Source organism: Macaca mulatta, chromosome 3 (genome assembly GCF_049350105.2).
Source record: "Macaca mulatta isolate MMU2019108-1 chromosome 3, T2T-MMU8v2.0, whole genome shotgun sequence".
Taxonomy (NCBI): domain Eukaryota; kingdom Metazoa; phylum Chordata; class Mammalia; order Primates; family Cercopithecidae; genus Macaca; species Macaca mulatta.
Window position 1 is genome coordinate 49394332 of NC_133408.1, and position 18437 is coordinate 49412768.

At 45.3% G+C, this 18437-nt stretch overlaps 1 protein-coding gene and 2 long non-coding RNA genes across 30 annotated transcripts in view; 2 read left to right on the plus strand and 1 right to left on the minus strand.

The window, feature by feature from the left end:
• Positions 1–18437, plus strand: part of CUX1 (cut like homeobox 1) — a 472306-nt gene that overhangs the window by 296822 nt on the left and 157047 nt on the right. For all 28 annotated transcript variants that reach the window (NM_001261815.2, XM_028844758.2, XM_077994468.1 and 25 more), the window contains 2 exon segments: positions 3329–3405; positions 6870–6936. In NM_001261815.2, coding sequence (NP_001248744.2) covers positions 3329–3405; positions 6870–6936 — 144 coding nt within the window.
• The window catches only part of LOC144339774 (uncharacterized), a 37860-nt gene continuing 28400 nt past the window's right edge, over positions 8978–18437 (plus strand). Inside the window, exon 1 of the long non-coding RNA XR_013415149.1 lies at positions 8978–9920. This is a non-coding gene — a long non-coding RNA (uncharacterized LOC144339774). The remainder of the gene's footprint in view (positions 9921–18437) is intronic.
• On the minus strand, positions 14889–17132 carry LOC144339760 (uncharacterized). The gene is made up of 2 exons (XR_013415135.1): positions 16276–17132; positions 14889–15280 (listed from the first exon to the last, which is right to left on the minus strand). It is a non-coding gene; the product is annotated as an uncharacterized LOC144339760 (long non-coding RNA).

Sequence of the window (18437 nt, forward strand, 5' to 3'; positions counted from 1 at the left end):
CTCTTGGCTTTTCAAATTAGGTAAAGGGATTAGCTATATTAAAATACACAATAACTGATTCTTAGAGGGAAGGGCTGAAGCTAGAATTTACTTCCTTCATTGTGTGTGTGTGTGTGTGTTTCGAGACAAAGTCTCACTCTGTCACTTAGGCTACAGTGCAGTAACATGATCTCAGCTCACTGCAACCTCCACCTCCTGGGTTCAAGCAATTCTCCTGCCTCAGCCTCCCAAATGGTTGGGGTTACAGGTGCCCAACATCACGCCCAGCTAATTTTTGTATTTTTAGTAGAGACAGGATTTCACCATGTTGGCCAGGCTGGTCTTGAACTCCTGACCACAAGTGACCTGCCCGTCTTAGCTTCCCAAAGTGCTGGGATTACAGACTTCATTCTTTATACCAAAAAATTGTTGATGGATCTAGGATTTAAATATTATAATTTTTTATTCTCACAAACATACTGGAAGAAAACTGGGGTGCATATTTGTTTTTATTAATGTGACTATCTAAAACTTAAAACAGATTCTTAAAAACAAATAATATTTTAAAAACATAACACACAGAGAAGAAATATTTGTACCATGTAAGACAAAAAGGCTAATCTTCATTATATACAAAGAGGTCTTCAAAATTAATAAGAACAAAATCCACTCTACAAAAATAGGCAAAGGAGATAAGTAGGCATTTCATACAAAGAGAAATAACATAGCTTTACTCAGCAGTAAAAATTTAAATTTGATTTTATCTTGCGTTGGCAGAGTATACGAAAACACACTTACATATTGTTGGTGGGAGTTTAAATTGGTGAAAGTTTTTTGTTGGGAAGTTTTTCAGTATCTATCAAAACAAGACAAGTGGCCAGGCAAGGTGTCTCATGCCTGCAATTTCAGCACTTTGGGAGGCTAAGGCAGGCGGATCACTCAAGGCCAGGAGTTCGAGACCAACCTGGCCAACATGGTGAAACCCCATCTCTACTAAAAATATGAAAAACAGCCAGGCGTGGTGCACACCTGTAATCCCAGCTTCTTGGGAGGCTGAGGTGAGAATTGCTTGAACTCAGGAGCAGACGTTGCAGTGAGCCGAGATCACGCCATTGCACTCCAGCCTGGGTGACAGAACAAGACCCTGTCTCCAAAAAAAAATTGCAGATACCCTTTGGCCATTGTGATTCCTCTGTTAGCATTTCATCCAACAGATTCACTCTCAAAATTATGCAACAATATCTCCACAATGATCACTGAGGGAATGTTCAGTAGAAAGAAACCTAGAAACAATCTGAGTGTCCATAGTGGCTTGATTAAGTTATTTAATAAGAATGAGGAAGAACTATGTTTGCTGGAAATAGAACATTTCTAAAATGCGGAGAGAAGTGAATAAGGGACCCCAGAATGTGATGTGTGTTGTGATCACCTTTGTATTAAAAGAACAGGGCAGGGAGATTATATTACACTGTAGGATATTAAATACTTCTGGCCAGGTGCGGTGGCTCATGCCTGTAATCCCAGCACTTTGGGAGGCCGAGGCGGGCAGATCACGAGGTCAGGAGATCGAGACCATCCTGGCTAACACAGTGAAACCCCATCTCTATGAAAAATTTTTAAAAAAATTAGCCGGGCTTAGTGGTGGGCGCCTGTAGTCCCAGCTACTCGGGAGGCGGAGGCAGGAGAATGGCGTGAACCCAGGAGGCGGAGCTTGCAGTGAGCCGAGATCCTGCCACTGCACTCCAGCCTGGGCAACAGAGCGAAACTCTGTCTCAAAAAAACAAAAACAAAAACAAAAAAACCTTCTGTTTCACTAGCCAGTATATTACATTGCTTCATTATTACTCTATAGTATGGTACATATTAAATCATACTATGCTTTAGTATATTACATTCATTCATATTTTGCTATGCTATGTGGCATATTAATTTATATTGCCCTATAGTATGTTACATATTAATTCACATTATGCTATAGCATGTTACATATTAGTTCATGTTACACTATAATATATTAGTTCACATTTCACTATAGTACATTATGTATTAGTTCATATTACACTATAGCATGTTACATATTAGTTTGTATTACACTAGTTTGTTACGTGTTAGTTCACATTACGCTTTAGTGTGTTACACATTAGTTCATATTACGCTCTAGTATGTTACGTATTAGTTCATATTACCCTATAATGTGTTACGTATTAGTTTATGTTACACTATAGCATGTTACGTATTAGTTCATATTACAGTATAGCTTGTTACATGTTGGTTCATAGTACACTGTTGTTACACGTTAATTTCTATTATGCTATAGTGTGTTATGTGTTTGCTTATATTACACTATCGCCTGTTACATATCATATGCTACATATTAGTTCATATTATGCTATAGTATGTTACATATTTGTTCATATTACATTTTAGCCTGTTACATATGATGTCGTATTTCTGTACATGCAGAAACATTTTAGAAAGATACAAACGAACTCTATCTGAGGAGCGGAAATGAGCCAAGGAATAGTAAGAATCTTCCATTTTCCATGCTCTTGTCATATTTGATTACATCCCTGAGTGTCCATAATTGAAATACATGAAAATATTAGCAGTGCTTTTCTAGAGGTGATGGGAATTGGGGCGACTTTGTAAACTGTGTCATTTCTACTTTTCTGTATTCCCAGTTTATTATTATGAGAGCATATGTTATATTCATATGACATAAAAATAATAAACTTATTTTTGGAGCTTTTTTTTTTTTTTTTTTTTGCAGATTAAGAGGAAGGAATGCTATTTATTGACCAGGGAAGTCACTTAGAGATCCTGGGAAATGTGAATCTGTGGAATGCCGTTGCAAGCATTCACAATGTCCCCATTAGGTATTGCAGTTGCGTTTGCATTCCATTATAACAGAGACGAAACAGCTGCCACATCTATTTAGTGCATCCTTTATTCCAACAAACTCCTTCATTGTGTCAGCAGAATGTAAATGGATCATTCTTCTTGGGCTAACTTCAGAAAACAATGAGTGCGTGATGATGATTTTTTTTTTTTTCTTTTTAAAATCTGGCATTGCAAGAACAAATTACATTTAGGATAACCTTCTACGCCAGTTACCACCCGTCAAGCCCGACGGGTTGCACACTTCCCATGATGTGACACGCAGTTACAAAGTTGGGGTGTGGAAGCTGCAGGAGCAGGGCCCACGGCCCACGTGTCGTCGCGGGCGATACCCCGTGGCGCGCCTGCCGCCAGCTGAGCGCAGGGAGGGAGCTGAGCTCAGCCCAAAGGCACACGTGCATTTCAGTTGGTAAAGGAGATGACCAATTTGGCTTCATCCTCTTCTTTGCAGAAAGCTGCAGGAGACACAGATGTCCACCACCTCAAAGCTGGAGGAAGCTGAGCATAAGGTTCAGAGCCTACAAACAGGTTTGATACTCTCCTTCCTAGTACTGTGGATGTGGGGAGGACCGGGGGAGAGTTGGGTCGGCTCCCTGACCGCCCCGGTCCCCGCAGATACCTGTTGCTCTTGGGGGCCGTGGGAGCTGCCGTGAGCCCACGCTGAAGATTCCGCAGCACGCCCGCCAGCTGCTGCGCCTCATTCCTCACTGACTTTGAGTTGTTAATGTAGAGGTGGGAGGATCTCAATTCCATTTTCATCCCTTCCACACGCCATCCTTGCTTCCTGCTCTTTTTCCAACAAACACGTCTAAATCACCAAACTGTCAAGGACTGACATTTCATTTGGAACAATAATAGAAAAAAAAAAAAAACCTCACTTCTACCCTAAGTGAAGTTAAGGAGAACAGTAATTTCAGACCTTTAAAATTTAAAAGCCACCAAAAAAGGTTATGCTCAAGTTTTTACAGTATCTTTAAACTTCTTTCTCTCTCTCTGTCTCTCTCTCTTTTTTTTTTTTTTTTTTTTTTTTTTTTTTGAGACAGAGTCTTGCTCTGTCACCCAGGCTGGAATGCAGTGGCGATCTTGGCTCACTGCAAGCTCCGCCTCCCAGGTTCACGCCATTTCCTGCCTCAGCAGTAGCTGGGACTATAGGCGTCCGCCACCACGCCCAGCTAATTTTTTGTGTTTTTAGTGGAGACGGAGTTTCACCATGTTAGCCAGGATGGTCTCGATCTCCTGACCTCGTGATCCGCCCACCTCAGCCTCCCAAAGTGCTGGGATTGCAGGCATGAGCCACCGTGCCCAGCCCTCTCTCTCGTTTTTATTTCTGTTTTTGTTTTGTTTTTGTTTTTGTTTTTGTTCTTTTGAAACAGGGTCTTGCTCTACCACCCAGGCTGGTGCGCAGTGTCGTGATCTCCGGTCACTGCAACCTTTACCTCCATGGGCTCAAGCAATCTTCCCACCTCAGCGTCCCCAGTAGCTGGAATTAACAGGTGCCCGCCACCACACCCGCCTAATTTTTGTATTTTTAGTAGAGATGAGGTTTTACCATGTTGGCCAGTCCAATCTCGATCTCCTGAGCTCTAGTGAGCCACCACGCCCTGCCTTTCTTTTTTATTTCTGAAAGAGAAGCATCACCATGTATTTCATTTAAATGTACTTTTAAATTTTTATTTTTTTTTTGATGACCCAGAACTGAGCAGAAATGTGGACAGACATCAGAAGTCATGATTCAACTTAAAACACAAATGACAAGAGTGGGAGAAAATAATCACAACCAGTTTGACAAATGGATAATTAAAAAATGTAAAGGCTGCCAGTCAATCCGTTAAATGAGAGAAACAGTGCAAGTGAACAATAAGCAAAGGATAGGAACAGTCAGTTCACAGAAGAAATGCAAATGGAAGCTACACATATGAAAAAATGCAAAGTTTTTTTACAGTCAGGGAGATGCAGATTCAATTAGTGAAAGACTGTTTTGCCTGTCAGACTGTCAGAATTTTTTAATTATTTATTTATTTATTTTTGAGATGGAGTCCCGCTCTGTCACCCAGGCTGGAGTGCAGTGGCGCGATCTCGTCTCACTGCAAGTTCTGCCCCCCGAGTTCAAGTGATTCTCCTGCCTCAGCCTCCTGAGTAGTTGTGATTACAGGGTAGTTGTGATTACAGGCACACGCCACCACGCCCGGCTAATTTTTGTATTTTTACGGGGTTTCGCCATGTTGGCCAGGCTGGTCTCGAACTCCTGACCTCAGGTGATCCACCTGCCTTGGCCTCCCAAAGTGCTAGGATTACAGGTGTGAGCCACCGCACCCGGCCTAATTTTTTATTTCATTTTAGAGACATGGTCTCACCCTGTCGCTCAGGTTGGAGAGCAGTGATATAATCATAGTTCAATGCAGTCTCAAAATCCTGGGCTGAAGTGATCCTCCTGCCTCAGCCTCCCAAGTAGCTGAGACTGCAGGCACGCACCACCACACATGGCTAATTTTTTTTTTTTCATTGTTTATTTTATGGACATGGATTCTCACTGTGCTGCCCAGGCTGGTCTTGAAGTTCTGGCCTCCAGCGATCCTCCCACCTCAGCATCCCAAAATGCTGGGATTACAGGTGTGAGCTACCACACCTGGCCTTTGAAAAAAACTATAGCAACTCTGGCCTGACAAAGACTGTCAAAAATTACTGAAACACCCAGTGTTGGTGAGGGTGAAGTGGCACTTAAGGAATGGATGGGCAAGAAGCCTCTTGGGAGGCCAGCTGGGTGGCATTTATGTAAAACTCCAGTGCCCAAGCTGTTCAGCCAGCAGCTTCACTTCCAGGTATCCTGATGAGAGAACTGAAGGTTATTGCCACTGCCCGCATCCACAGGTGGAAGGACTTCCATACCATACTGCCCAGGGAAAAAGACTAGTCTCAAGAAATATTCATACCGTCCCATTTATGGGGGTAGAAAATAAAAAAAGATACATACACACACATATATACATGCAATTATGTATGGAAATTTTTTTAAATGTAAAATACACTTTCTTTTATTTTGTTACACTTTTTTGAAATGAGTCTCGCTGTGTCACCCAGGCCTAGAGTGCAGTGACGTGATCTCGGCTCACTGCAACCTCCGTCTCCAGGGTTCAAGCAATTAATTCTCCTGCCTTATCCTCCTGAGTAGCCAGGATTACAGGCTACGCGCCACCATGCTTGGCTAAGTTTTGTATTTTTAGTACAGACAGAGTTTCACCATGTTGCCCAGGCTGGTATCAAACTCCTGACCTCAGGTGATCCGCCCGTCTCAGCCTCCCAAAATGTGAGCCACCTCACCCAGCCAGGAATAATAAAATACACCTTAAAAGATGAAATCATCCAGGTGCAACGGCTCACACCTGTAATCCCAGCACTTTGGGAGGCCAAGGTGGGAGGATCACTTCAGGCCAGGAGTTCCAGACCAGCCTGGGCAGCATAGCAAAAGCCTGTCTCTACAACAGTGTTTTAAAATATTAGCCAAGCGTAGTGGCTTGCACCTGTAGTCCCAGTTACTTGGGAGGGTGAGGCAAGAGGACGGCTTGAGTCCAGGAGTTCAAGGTTGCAGTAAGCTGTGATTGTGCCATTGTACTCCAGCTTGAGTGACAGTGAGAAAACTTGTCTCTTAAAAATGGAAGGGAAAGAAAGAAGGAAGGAAGGGAGAATGGGAAAGAAGAAAGGAAGGGAGAGAAGAAGGGAGGGAGGGAGGAAACTTAACATTGGTTCTGTCTTTGTAGGTGGTTGGGATTCGATGAGGCAGAAATGAAAGGGGATTTCCTATTCCATTTTTTATATTTTCATCATCTTGACCTCTTTTGTGTTTTTCTAATCTTTATTTTTCCACGTACCTGACTGTTCACAGAAATCTTTGCCTCTTTTGAAACGGGAATAGATTACTTGTATATGCATTCTTTTAAAATTTCATTTAAATAGTTAATATCTTACGTCTTGGTTTTATATGCTTTGCCTTTCAGCCCTGGAAAAAACTCGAACAGAATTATTTGACCTGAAAACCAAATACGATGAAGAAACTACTGCAAAGTAAGTCTGTCCACTTGGCCTCCCTTATCGTCACGCATTTCTCACCTGATTTTGCTTGTGTAGGGCAGGATCGAGAAGGTTCTTGACCTCTGTGCTGCTGCAGGGACACAGTGTCTTTCCCATGAGTTACTTGCGTCGGTTCAATGCACATTCTAGCACTCATTGGGTAACCCTTCCCACAAACTTCTTTCATTTACTGTAAAGCCTGGTCACTGCTATGCCTTCTGCCATGAACATTTGGGAGTTAGTTTATACAAGATGTGACACATGGGACATTTTTTGTGTGGAGTTGGGTCTGGGTAAATCTCATCTCTTCTTCCTTGGGCCATAGTTCTTCATTTCTTCCAGGGCCCTTTAGGAAGGCCTGCCCCAGAATAAGCCCATTCCCATGCAGGCATACGGGTTCATGTCATACCTTGCAACGCTATGTGTGGATATACGGATAGACACAGATTCGGGAAGGCAGAGTCACAAAAGGCCAAGTTCCCACCCAGCTCTTGTCCAAAGGAAATTAGAGGTGTCCACTACAAGTGTACTTTTTACCAGCACATCTTTCGTGCAGAACACCAGCAAGGAAGAAATAACAATCGACATAAATCATGAAAAGATGAAGAAATGACAGAAATTGCTCCTAGCCATGGCCGCCTCTACCAAATTCCAGGGGGGCAATGCGAGGCTAGAGTTTGAACCCAGTTTTCCTGTTCTGGAAGGCTCTTCCCGTCTTCCGCGGAAATACACATGCGTGCTTACTGCCATGTCTCTTGGGTTTCCCTATTCCAGTAACTAAGGTCCCCCTACTCTGCTCACACAGTGCCTCCGTGGGCATCAGCAAGAAGATGGGTGCTTCTGAATGGCGCCGCTGTCCCGCCAGGCTCCAGCTCTATATGGGTGCTGGTACTTAGTATCCCTCTGCGCCATCTCACGTGACCTTGGGCTTTGAGGGTGCTGCTGGGTCTGTTGCTTTCGGGATGCTGTATGGGGTTCTTGGCCCTTTGCTCTGGGTCGTTTAGTAGCCTGAGACCTCAAGAGCCCAGCCCCTCGGCCTGGTGGTCAGAACGGATTCTGATCATGAGTATGAAACTGACAAAGACTAAAACATCACCACTAGATCAGCTACTTTCTTCTCTCAATTACTTCTGCTTGGACCTGATTAAGCAACTTACTTGTACTAAGTAAGTTGTTTTTCTCAGTAAATCTGATTTTTAAAAATTACTGTATTTCATCAGGCATGGGCATGGTGGTATGTACCTGTAGTCCCAGCTACTTGGGAGCCTGAGGTGGGAGGATCATGTGAACCTAGGAGTTGAGGCTGCAGTGAGCTATGATCTTGCCACTGCACTCCAGCCTGGGCAACAGAGCAAGACCCTGTCCCTAAAAAAAATTTTTAATTAAAAAAAATTTTTTTGTTTTAAAAAACATGTCAGGGGCTTAATCCCCTTCACGTAAAAATTAGCCCTGTCTCAGGACTACAGCTGAGAGGGCAGTGGCTCCCTTGGGGTGCGCCCCACCAGCCCTCTGAAGTAAGAAACATTCTTGTCTCCCCAGTGGTGAGCCAGGCTGAGGGGTGTGGTGTGCACGAAGGGAAAGAGACTCACTCGGTTAGATGATAGGCACGGCTCAGAGATAATAGATTCATTCATTGATTCAACAGATGTTCACAGAGGCTTCCTCTGTGCCTTGCCCCGTGCAAATTCTGAGCCTTTTATGGCTCCATGGCCATTGCAATCCAACATGCCCAGTGCTGCAATCAAGAGGACGGGCACTGGCCATCAGCAGGTCAGATAGGGAGCCTGCAGGTGGCAGGCAGGGCACTCCCATTGGGATAGTCAGAAGAGAGTTTGGTTGGGTGCGGTGGCTCACGCCTGTAATCCCAGCACTTTGGGAGGCCGAGGCAGGTGGATCACCTGAGGTCAGGTGTTCGAGACCAGCCTGGCCAACATGGTGAAACCCCGTCTCTACTAAAAATACCAAAATTAGCTGAGCATGGTGGTGCACGCCTGGAACCCAAGCTACTGAGGTGACTGAGGCACGAGAATCGCTTGAACTTGGGAGGCAGAGATTGCAATGAGCTGAGATAGCACCACTGCACCCCAGCCTGGGCGATGGAGCAAGACTCCATCGCAAAAAAAAAAAAAAAAAAAAAAAAGTCAACATTGGGCCTATTTGCAGAGGTGCAGTTCCTAGGCTCATAGTACCAGTAGGATTTCCACGCCTGGGTTTGAATGAGCCAGAGGAGGGAAAGGAAGCTGGAGCCTGAAGGTGAGGGCCCCCTCGAGGGGAGCCGTGGCCTTGGAGAGGGGAGAGGGACCCAGGGCAGTGCCAGGGACCCCTCACCTGATCCCCTCTCTCCTCCTACCAGCCAGGGGAGCTGGGGAAGGGCATAAAACATCCCTGGCACCAGGGGAGTGCAGGGAAAGAATTGTCAAGGAAGGCTTCCTAAAGAGGGTGGTATGAGATTCGGGATTGGAAGATGAGTCAATTCAGGGTTTGCAGAGGTTTGTGAAGATGCAAGCCTGGCGAAGCCTGTCTTGGGGAGGACCCACCAGAGGTTCCGAATGATTTGCCTGTGGGGCAGGATGGGCGCAGCCTGGCAGGGCATTTCCCACATTAGAAACGGTCTGGACACTGACAAAGGCAGCCCAGGACCAACGACGTACACTAATAGTTCCCGGAGTAAGTCATCCCCCAAAAATGCAGAGAATGGCCTGAGATTATTGGATCTTGGCTACTTTCTTTTAACTTTGGAGGCCATGGGCTCAATTGGAGGCTTCCTCTGCTGCCTTTCCCTCCCCTTTTATTTTCCAGGACAGATTTGTCACTGTTCCATCTGCTTCAAGTCCAACCTACGCATATTTTATTAGACCAGACACGTTTTCATTCATGCTTATGAATATAAGCCCCTTGGGGGTAAATCTTTTCACATATGGTCTTACAGCATTTCAAAAACGATTTCTTTTCCCTCTTCAGAAGGAGGGATTCTTAGGGCCGGGCGCGGTGGCTCACGCCTGTAATCCCAGCACTTTGGGAGGCTGAGGCGGGTGTCTCACTTGAGCCCAGGAGTTCGAGACCAGCCTGGGCAACATGGCGAAACCCTGTCTCTACAAAAAATACAAAAATTATCCCAGCGTGGTAGCTCGTAACTGTAGTCCCAGCTACTTATGGGGCTGAAGTGGGAGGATCACTTGAGCCCAGGAGGTCGAGGCTGCAGTGAGCCTAGATTATACTACTGCACTCCAACCTGGGTGACAGAGCAAGACCCTGTCTCAAAAAAAAAAAAAAAAAAAAAGGAGGAATTCTTAAATATTTGTTGACGGGAATTGGAGAGGCATGAAGGAAGATGGGTTTTGGAGAAAGACTGACTTGGGAGTAATTCACTAGGGTCCACTACCAGCACTCTGTGTGACCCTGAATGAGCTATGAGCTGTCCACCTCCCTTTCTGACCTGTACAGCAGGCATACCAGGAGTCAAGTCACTGGGTGTTGTTTGTTGTTGTTTTTATTTTGTTCTGTTTTGAGATGGAATCTCACTCTGTTGTCCAGGCTGGAGTGCAGTGGCACAATCTCTGCTCACTGCAACCTCCGCCTCCCAGGTTCAAGTGATTCTCCTGCCTCAGCCTCCCAAGTAGCTGGGATTACAGGCGTGCACCACCACATCTGGCTAACTTTTGTCTTTTTAGTAGAGACGGGGTTTCACCATGTTAACCAGGATGATCTTGATCTCCTGACCTCATGATCCACCCACCTCAGCCTCCCAAAGTGCTGGGATTACAGGCGTGAGCCACCGCACCCGGCCCGCTGAGTGGTATTGAAGAGGAATGAGATGTGTGTGTACAGCACCTGGCATGGTGAGAGTCTGAGGCTAAGCTGTCGACAGATAGAAGCTATTCCCAGCAAGCTCACAGCAGGGCATGGTATGCGTTTCTGAAATTAATGGCCTTAGAGGAAATTGACCTTCACCACGACGGACTGGGTGCACATTGCCTGTCTGTCGTGGGGAGATGTCACAGGGTACCCATCCCTCTCCCCGGTTTTGGGGAGAAGCCCGCAGGTCTATGGCACCGAGGCTGCTCCGAGACCCTGGTTTATCGTGAGCAGTCATCGCCATGTGTCAGCTGGGACAGCACGGGCTGACTGTGGCGGAGACAACGGCAGTAAAGTTTTCCATGTGTAGGCTTGAAGCAAAATGTAATTAGCCTTTATGTGCAGAACAAGGGCCCATTGATGAATACAGCTGGTCTTTGTTTTGTCCTGTCGTTGAGAGTGGGAGGTAAAAGTGTTCTTCTTCATGTTTATTAATGCAAGATTCCTTAGACAAATGGCAAGCACAGTTTAATATTTGTTGGAACATGGGGGCTTTGCCAAAACAGTTGTTGTGTAAGAAGATTGCAAGGTTTCCGATTATAACCATTTCTGGGTTAAATAAATGAATTATTTCTGCCCTTTTTTTCTTTTTGGAAATTTTTTTTAGAGTCGGGGTCTCACTATGTTGCCCAGGGTGGTCTCAAACTCCTGGCCTCAGGTGATCCTCCCACCTCAGCCTCCCAAAGTGCTGGAATTACAGGCATGAGCCACTATGCCTGGCATTCTTTTTTCTTTAGTTAAAAACATAGCTCCTTCTCAGATGGTCACCCTGTGTACGGATCTTCCCACTTCTCTTAGCAAATGGAGATTTACCACCCTAATAGCCTTAACCTTGGCGAGTCCAGCAAAGGAACGTGGTGTGGATTTTAACATCTAAACAATTTCCTGGGATGGATGGCCATGGAGGTGGCAGATCCCTGGAATCATGCAGCAGCAGCCGGCCCAGAGAGAGGCCTGGGCATCCCTCACTGCCCCAAGTTCCTGCATCCATCTCCTGCAGCTGTTCACTTACTTGTTATTGAGTTTGGGTTGCTACTGCACCCTCCAGCAGGAATGTCGCCCTCCCAGCCAAGCGGCTAGTGTTCCGGGCAAAAGTGCAGGAATTCCCATTTTTGCTGAAGTCCACGATCCTATGCCCTGTCCCCCCAAATCTGGGTTAGAAAAGGACTTCCAGCTGCAATACACACAGTCAGCTTCTTGCATTCCTCCCCACTCGTGGGCCGAGGCACTGAGCCTTGATGAAAGAAAATATTGAATTGCACTGAAATACTACATTTTTTATAGCTCACGTTAGTCTTAGGAGAATTTGCACCTCCCAAACCTTTCCTGCCAGTAAAATTCATATTTCTTAAGGTTACTCATGTTGTATTCCTAGCGTATATGCTTTTTTCAAAGAATGACATTGTGTATACACATACTTCCACAGTATGGTTACAAAAGAGACATTTACGAGGAACTTCACTTGGGTTAATTTTAGAGTATTTTCTTTATAACGTGTGTATAACCAGTGCTTCATCACAAAACACAACGTGCTCTGAAACAGCAGAAAACTTTCCTGTGGCTAACTCAGTGTGGGGAAGCCTCTATGCTTCTTTGGAGGGATAGAGAAATCCAGGTCCCAAAAGAGGACATAGGACAGAATTTGGAAAGGGGAGGAGGCGGGGCCCAGTGGCTCACGCCTATCATCCCAGTACTCTGGGAGACCGAGGTGGGAGGATCACTTGAGCCCAAGAGTTTGAGACCAGCCTGGGCAACATAGTGAGACCCCATCTCTACCAAAATATACAAAAAATTAGCTGGGCGTGGTGTTGTACCTTTAGTTCCATTTACTTGGGAGGCTGAGTTGGAAAGTTCGCGTGAGCCTGGAAGTTCTGTAGTGAGCTATGACTGCATCACTATACTCCAGCCTGAGTGACAGAATGAGAGCCTGTCTGTAAAAATAATAATAATAATTTTTTAAAGGAGGGGAGGAGGATACCAGCAATTCAAGACAACTCTCTGCATGCTGAATGTGGATAGGATGGATACTTTCTTTTTATTTATTTATTTATTTATTTGAGTCAGGATCTCTCTCGGTTATTCAGGCTGGAGTGCAGTGGTGCGATCATGGCTCACTGCAACCTCTACCTCCCGGGTTCAAGGGATTCTTCTGCCTCAGCTGCTGGAGTAGCTGGGATTACAGGCTCGTGTCACTATGCCTGGCTAATTTTTGTTTTTTGGTTTTTTTTTTTTTTTTTTTTGAAACTGAGTCTTGCTCTATTGCCCAGGCTGGAGTGCAGTGGCACGATATTGGCTCACTGCATCCTCCGCCTCCCGGGTTCAAGCGATTCTCCTGCCTCAGCCTCCCAAGTAACTGGGATTGTAGATATCTGCCACCACACCCGGCTAATTTTTGTATTTTTAGTAGAGATGAGGTTTTGCCATGTTGGCCAGGCTGGTCTCGAACTCCCAGACTCAAGTGATCCGCCGGCCTTGGCCTCCTGAATTGCTGGGATGACAGGCGTGAGCAGCTGGGATGGATACTTTGTTTACGTGCTGTGCTGGACTATTTCACAGTGGTTTCCTGAGTGTTATCTCGTCTGCCCTTTCCTGCAGTCATCAAGGCAGCTTTTACTGTGCTCATTGCATGGATGAGAAGGCAGTCCCAGGAACACGCAGAGTCAGGCCCCGGACCTGGTCCTTTAGGCTCAAATTCCAGTGCTTTTTGCTTGAGACCACAGCAGTCTTCAAAGCCCCTTTCTGGTGCCAGTTTCGTAATCAAGCAGTGAAGGTGAGGAGGGCTAGCCAGGTGAAGGCAGGCATTCCCGGGGGGTTCAGCCTTTCCCAGTCTCACAAGCCCTCGTTGTATTGACCCTAGCAGATTGATTTTTCCCTTTCTGAACAATAATTCCTCATGAAAGACTCACGGAACTGGGGCCAGGTAGAGCCCAGTTGACTAAACCTGAGAATCACCCAACTGTCTTGACCATCATATTTAGACAAATATTGCATCCCCTGATTGAATTTGAAAGGGACAACTTAAGCATCCTGAAAATAGAGTCTGTCTGCTGTACCTTTAAGAATGTAAAATGTTCTATTTCCTGGCTTTTTGATGAGTCATCAGTTTCCAGTACTAGTTGCTGTAATTATCCTGGTTGGATTAATTTCCCTAAAAATAGAGAAGCAGCCACTTTTATGGTTTTGAGAGTATGGACTTGAATAAAGAACCTCCTGTCCCTTAAACCTTAGAGAGCTCTAAATCAGACTTGCAGGGAAAAACCGATGGCCAGTTTTTTTTGTTTTGTTTTGTTTTTTTCCTTCTTCCTGTGTCTTATCTCCAATAGGGCTTGTGGATTTTGTAGAATTCTTGGGATTTTTTTCATCTCTGTACAAGTATTTTGCTCCACACCTGAAAATTGATGCCTGGGTGAGCCCTGAAGGAATTTCCTTGTCTTTTGTACCAACACCAGCTGTCTTGGCCCCTCTGAATAGTACAACCATGACCTGGTGTCTCCCCAGGCTGGGGCCTGGGCAGAAACAGGGGGTGGCTTCATAGTTCCAAGTCCAGGTAGAAATTCCTCTGAGCATCAAAGATTCTTTGCCTGTTCTGTGGACCCCAGACCTGGCTAGGAAATGTAATTGACATGTAATAGACATGTCTGTTGCAAAGCATCAATGAGAATTGCCAAACTTGACTCCTCTCCTTCATTGGTGTTTAGGGAAGCCCTGCTTTACCATGGTAGGTGTGGTGTCAGTTGCTGGAACGATAAAGACAGGGTGGGAGGCGGCTTACAGACATCACATGCACACACACAGGCTCACACACTCTGTACCCAAAAACACGTACACATAAATAGAGAGGCAGCCGGGCACGGTGGCTCACACCTGTAATCCCAGAACTCTGGGAGGCCGAGGCCGGTGGATCACCTGAGGTCAGAAGTTCAAGACCAGACTAGCCAACATGGTGACATCTTATCTCTACTAAAAATACAAAAATTAGCTGGGCGTGGTGGCGCGTGCCTGTAATCCCAGCTACTTGGGAGGCTGAGGTAGGAGAATCACTTGAACTCGGGAGGCAGAGGTTGCAGTGAGCCGAGGTCGTGCCACTGCACTCCAGCCTGGGCAACAGAGTAAGGCTCTATCTCAAAAATAAAAAAAAAATTAAAAAACAGAGGAACTGTGCATGTGTCCATGTATATAAACATGTTTATGAATATAAACATGCAATCAGTTTTTTTTAATTTTTTATCATACAGTCTCTCAACCAGTCCTACTGCTTTTATTTTCTTTCTTTCTTTTGAGACAGGATCTCACTCTGTCACCCAGGCTGGAGTGCAATGATACGATCTTGGTTCCCTACAACCTCCACCTCCAGGGTTCAAACGATTTTCCCACCTTAGCCACCCAAGTCTCTGGTATCACAGGCGTGTATCACTACACCTGGCTAATTTTTGTATTTTTAGTAGAGATGGGGTTTCACCATGTTACCTAGGCTGGTCTTGAACTCCTCAGCTCAAGTGATCCACCCATCTCAGCCTCCCGAAGTGCTGGGATTACAGGCATGAGCCACCGCGCCTGGCCAATAAAGCAACCATATTCATCCAGCATCCTTTAAGAGGGTAGAGAAAATCATTATTCACAGACTGTCACCTGGGTTTGGCGTGCATTCATACAGACTTTACCTATTTAAGAGATCCTTAAAGTTTTTCTGATTCACTGTTAAGGCAAGCCTAGGGATTTCACAGTGTATATGTGAAGGAAATAGGTAACGGACTGTTGAGTGAATACAATGTATAGATCATAGCACATATGGTGATCTGTGAAACGGGGGTGTCATGACACACCCCTTCCTGCATCCCAGAATTGTGAGGGTCAGGCATGGTAACGGGCGTTCCTGCAGCCTGCATAGCAGTGCCAAATGCAGGCTGCAATCCAGCAGTGTCACTGCTGGGTATTTATCCAAAGAAAGGAAATGGCTGTGTTGCAGGCATGCCTGCACTCACACGTTTATCACAGCACTATTCACACAGCAGCCTAGATGGGGAAGTGACCTGTGCGCCCAGCTTCAGATGAGTGGATGAAGAAAATGTGGTGTAGATCCACAGCATAATACGATGGAGACTTACAAAAGGAAATCCTGCCATTTGCAACAACAACATGGATTCATCTGGGGGATGTTACGTTAAGTGAAATGAACCAGGCACAGAAAGACGAATACCACAAGATCTCACTCATGTTGACTCTAAATGTTGATCACATAAAAGTTAAGAAGAATGGTGGTTACCAGGGGGTGAGGAGAGGTTGGTTAAATGATACATATTTATAGGTGGACAGGAGGAATAAGTTTGAGAGATATATTAGACAGCATAGTGACGATAGTTAATGCCGATATATTGTAAAATAAATGTGGTTAGTAGAAATTTTTTTTTTTCTTTGAGACAGAGTTTCCCTCTGTTGCCCAGGCTGCAGGGCAGTGGCATGATCTCAGCTCACTGCAACCTCCACCTCCTGAGTTCAAGCGATTCTTATGTCTCAGCCTCCCAAGTATCTGGGAATACAGGCACACACCACCATGCCCAGCTAATTTTTGTATTTTTAGTAGAGACGGGGTTTCGCCATGTTGGCCAGGCTGGTCTCGATCTCCTGACCTCAGGTGATCCGCCCGCCTTGGCCTTTTAAAGTGTTGGGATTACAGGCGTGAGCCACCGCCTCCGGCCTCATTTTTTAAGTATAGACTGAAAACTACCTCAAAAGAAGGCCTTTATCCCATGGTCTGTACACACAGGCTTCGCACATCGTGGCTGTGCAGGAACTCTTGAGCCTTCCCTGTGATGATGACTGGGTCAGGGTTACCACCTCTGTAGTGTTCAGCCTGCAGTCTGCCCAGTGAGGACATTTGCGCTCTGGAAAGGTAAAGTCAGGATGCTGTTGGCTCCTAAGCAGAAAGCAGGCACCACCCGGCCTTCAAGTGCTTCAACAGTGAAGAGTTAGGACGGAGGCCCAGCCTGGAACATTCCTGCCACCTTCTGCCCCCAGTAAAATTCCTTAAAGCTGTGAGGTTCTGACTCACCACGGGGAGTCCCTGACTGCCGCTGGGAGGGCCTGGGCTACGCAAATCTCAGTGACATGGCACGTCTTATTTGCTTCAGAAGTGGCAGAGGAGAAAGTGACTCACCTCACGCTGCCCGGTCCCACCCAGGGTCCTTGTGAAGAAAGGTGGGAAGGCTGGCAGAAAGGAGAACCGTCCTTCCCGTGGGATACTCCTGAGATCGCAGCACTCCACTCCGGCCTGCTTGATAGGAGTGAAACTCTGTCTCAAAAACAAAAACCAAAAAAAAAAAAAAAAAAAAAACACAGACACTATACATGTGTCCATGTATATAAACATGTTTATGAATATACCTAATTTTTAAAAAGAATTTTATCATGCAGTCTCAACCAGTCCTACTGTTTTTATTTTATTTATTTATTTATTTATTCATTTTTTTTTTTTTTTTTGAGACAAAGTCTCACTGTATCACCCAGGCTGGAGTGTGGTGATTCAATCTTAGCTCACTATACAACCTCTGCCTCATGGGTTCAAGCAATCTTCCCACCTCAGCCACCCAAGTAGCTGGAATTATAGGCTGTTTCCTTTTACATGACATTATTTTCCTTTTTAGAGTTTTTGTTTTATTTTTATTTTTGAGACAGAGTCTCATACTGTTGCTCAGGCTGGAGTGCAGTGGTGTGATCTCGGCTCACTGCAGCCTCTGCCTCTTAGGTTCAAGCAATTCTCCAGTTCAGCCTCCCGAGTACCTGGGACTACAAGCGTGCACCACCACTTCCGGCTATTTGTATGTGTGTGTATGTTTTGTAGAGACAGGGTTTTATCATGTTGGCCAGGCTGGTCTTGAACTCCTGGCCTCAAATGATCCTTCCACCTCGGCCTCCCGAAGTACTAGGATTACAGGTGTGAGCCAATGCGCCTGGCCCATGACGTTATTTTCAAGTACAAAGCTGTATATGTTTACTATACAAAATTTAGAAAATTCTCAAAGATTTTTTTAAAGGAAGCAGATTATCACTCATAATCCCACAGCAAAGACAATCATTGTTAACATTTTGGCCTATTTCCATAGTCTTTTTTTTCATTCAGATTGTTCCTTACATTATTACATATTGGGCATTATGTCCCCCTAAACCCATCATAACTTGTAAATACCTTAAGTCTAAAATGCGTTTAATACACCTAACCTGAACGTCATAGCTTAGCCTCACCTATTTTAAGCATCCTCAGAACACCCACATTAATTAGCCTACAGTTAGGCAAAATCATCTAACACAGCTGTCCCCAACCTTTTTGGCAACAGGGACCAGTTTCATGAAAGACAATTTTTCCACGGACCAGTGCGGTGGGGGGCGCAGTTCAGAATGATTCAAGCATGTTCTATTTATTGTGCACTTTATTATTATGACATTGTACTATATCATGAAATAATTCTACCATCATGTAGGATCAGTGGGAGCCTGAGCTTGTTTTCCTGCAACTAGACGGTCCCATCTGCGGGTGACGGGAGACAGTGACAGATCATCAGGCGTTAGATTCTCATAAGGAGTGTGCAGCCTAGATCCCTCGCATGCGCAGTTCACAGTAGGGTTTGCCCTCCTATGAGAATCTA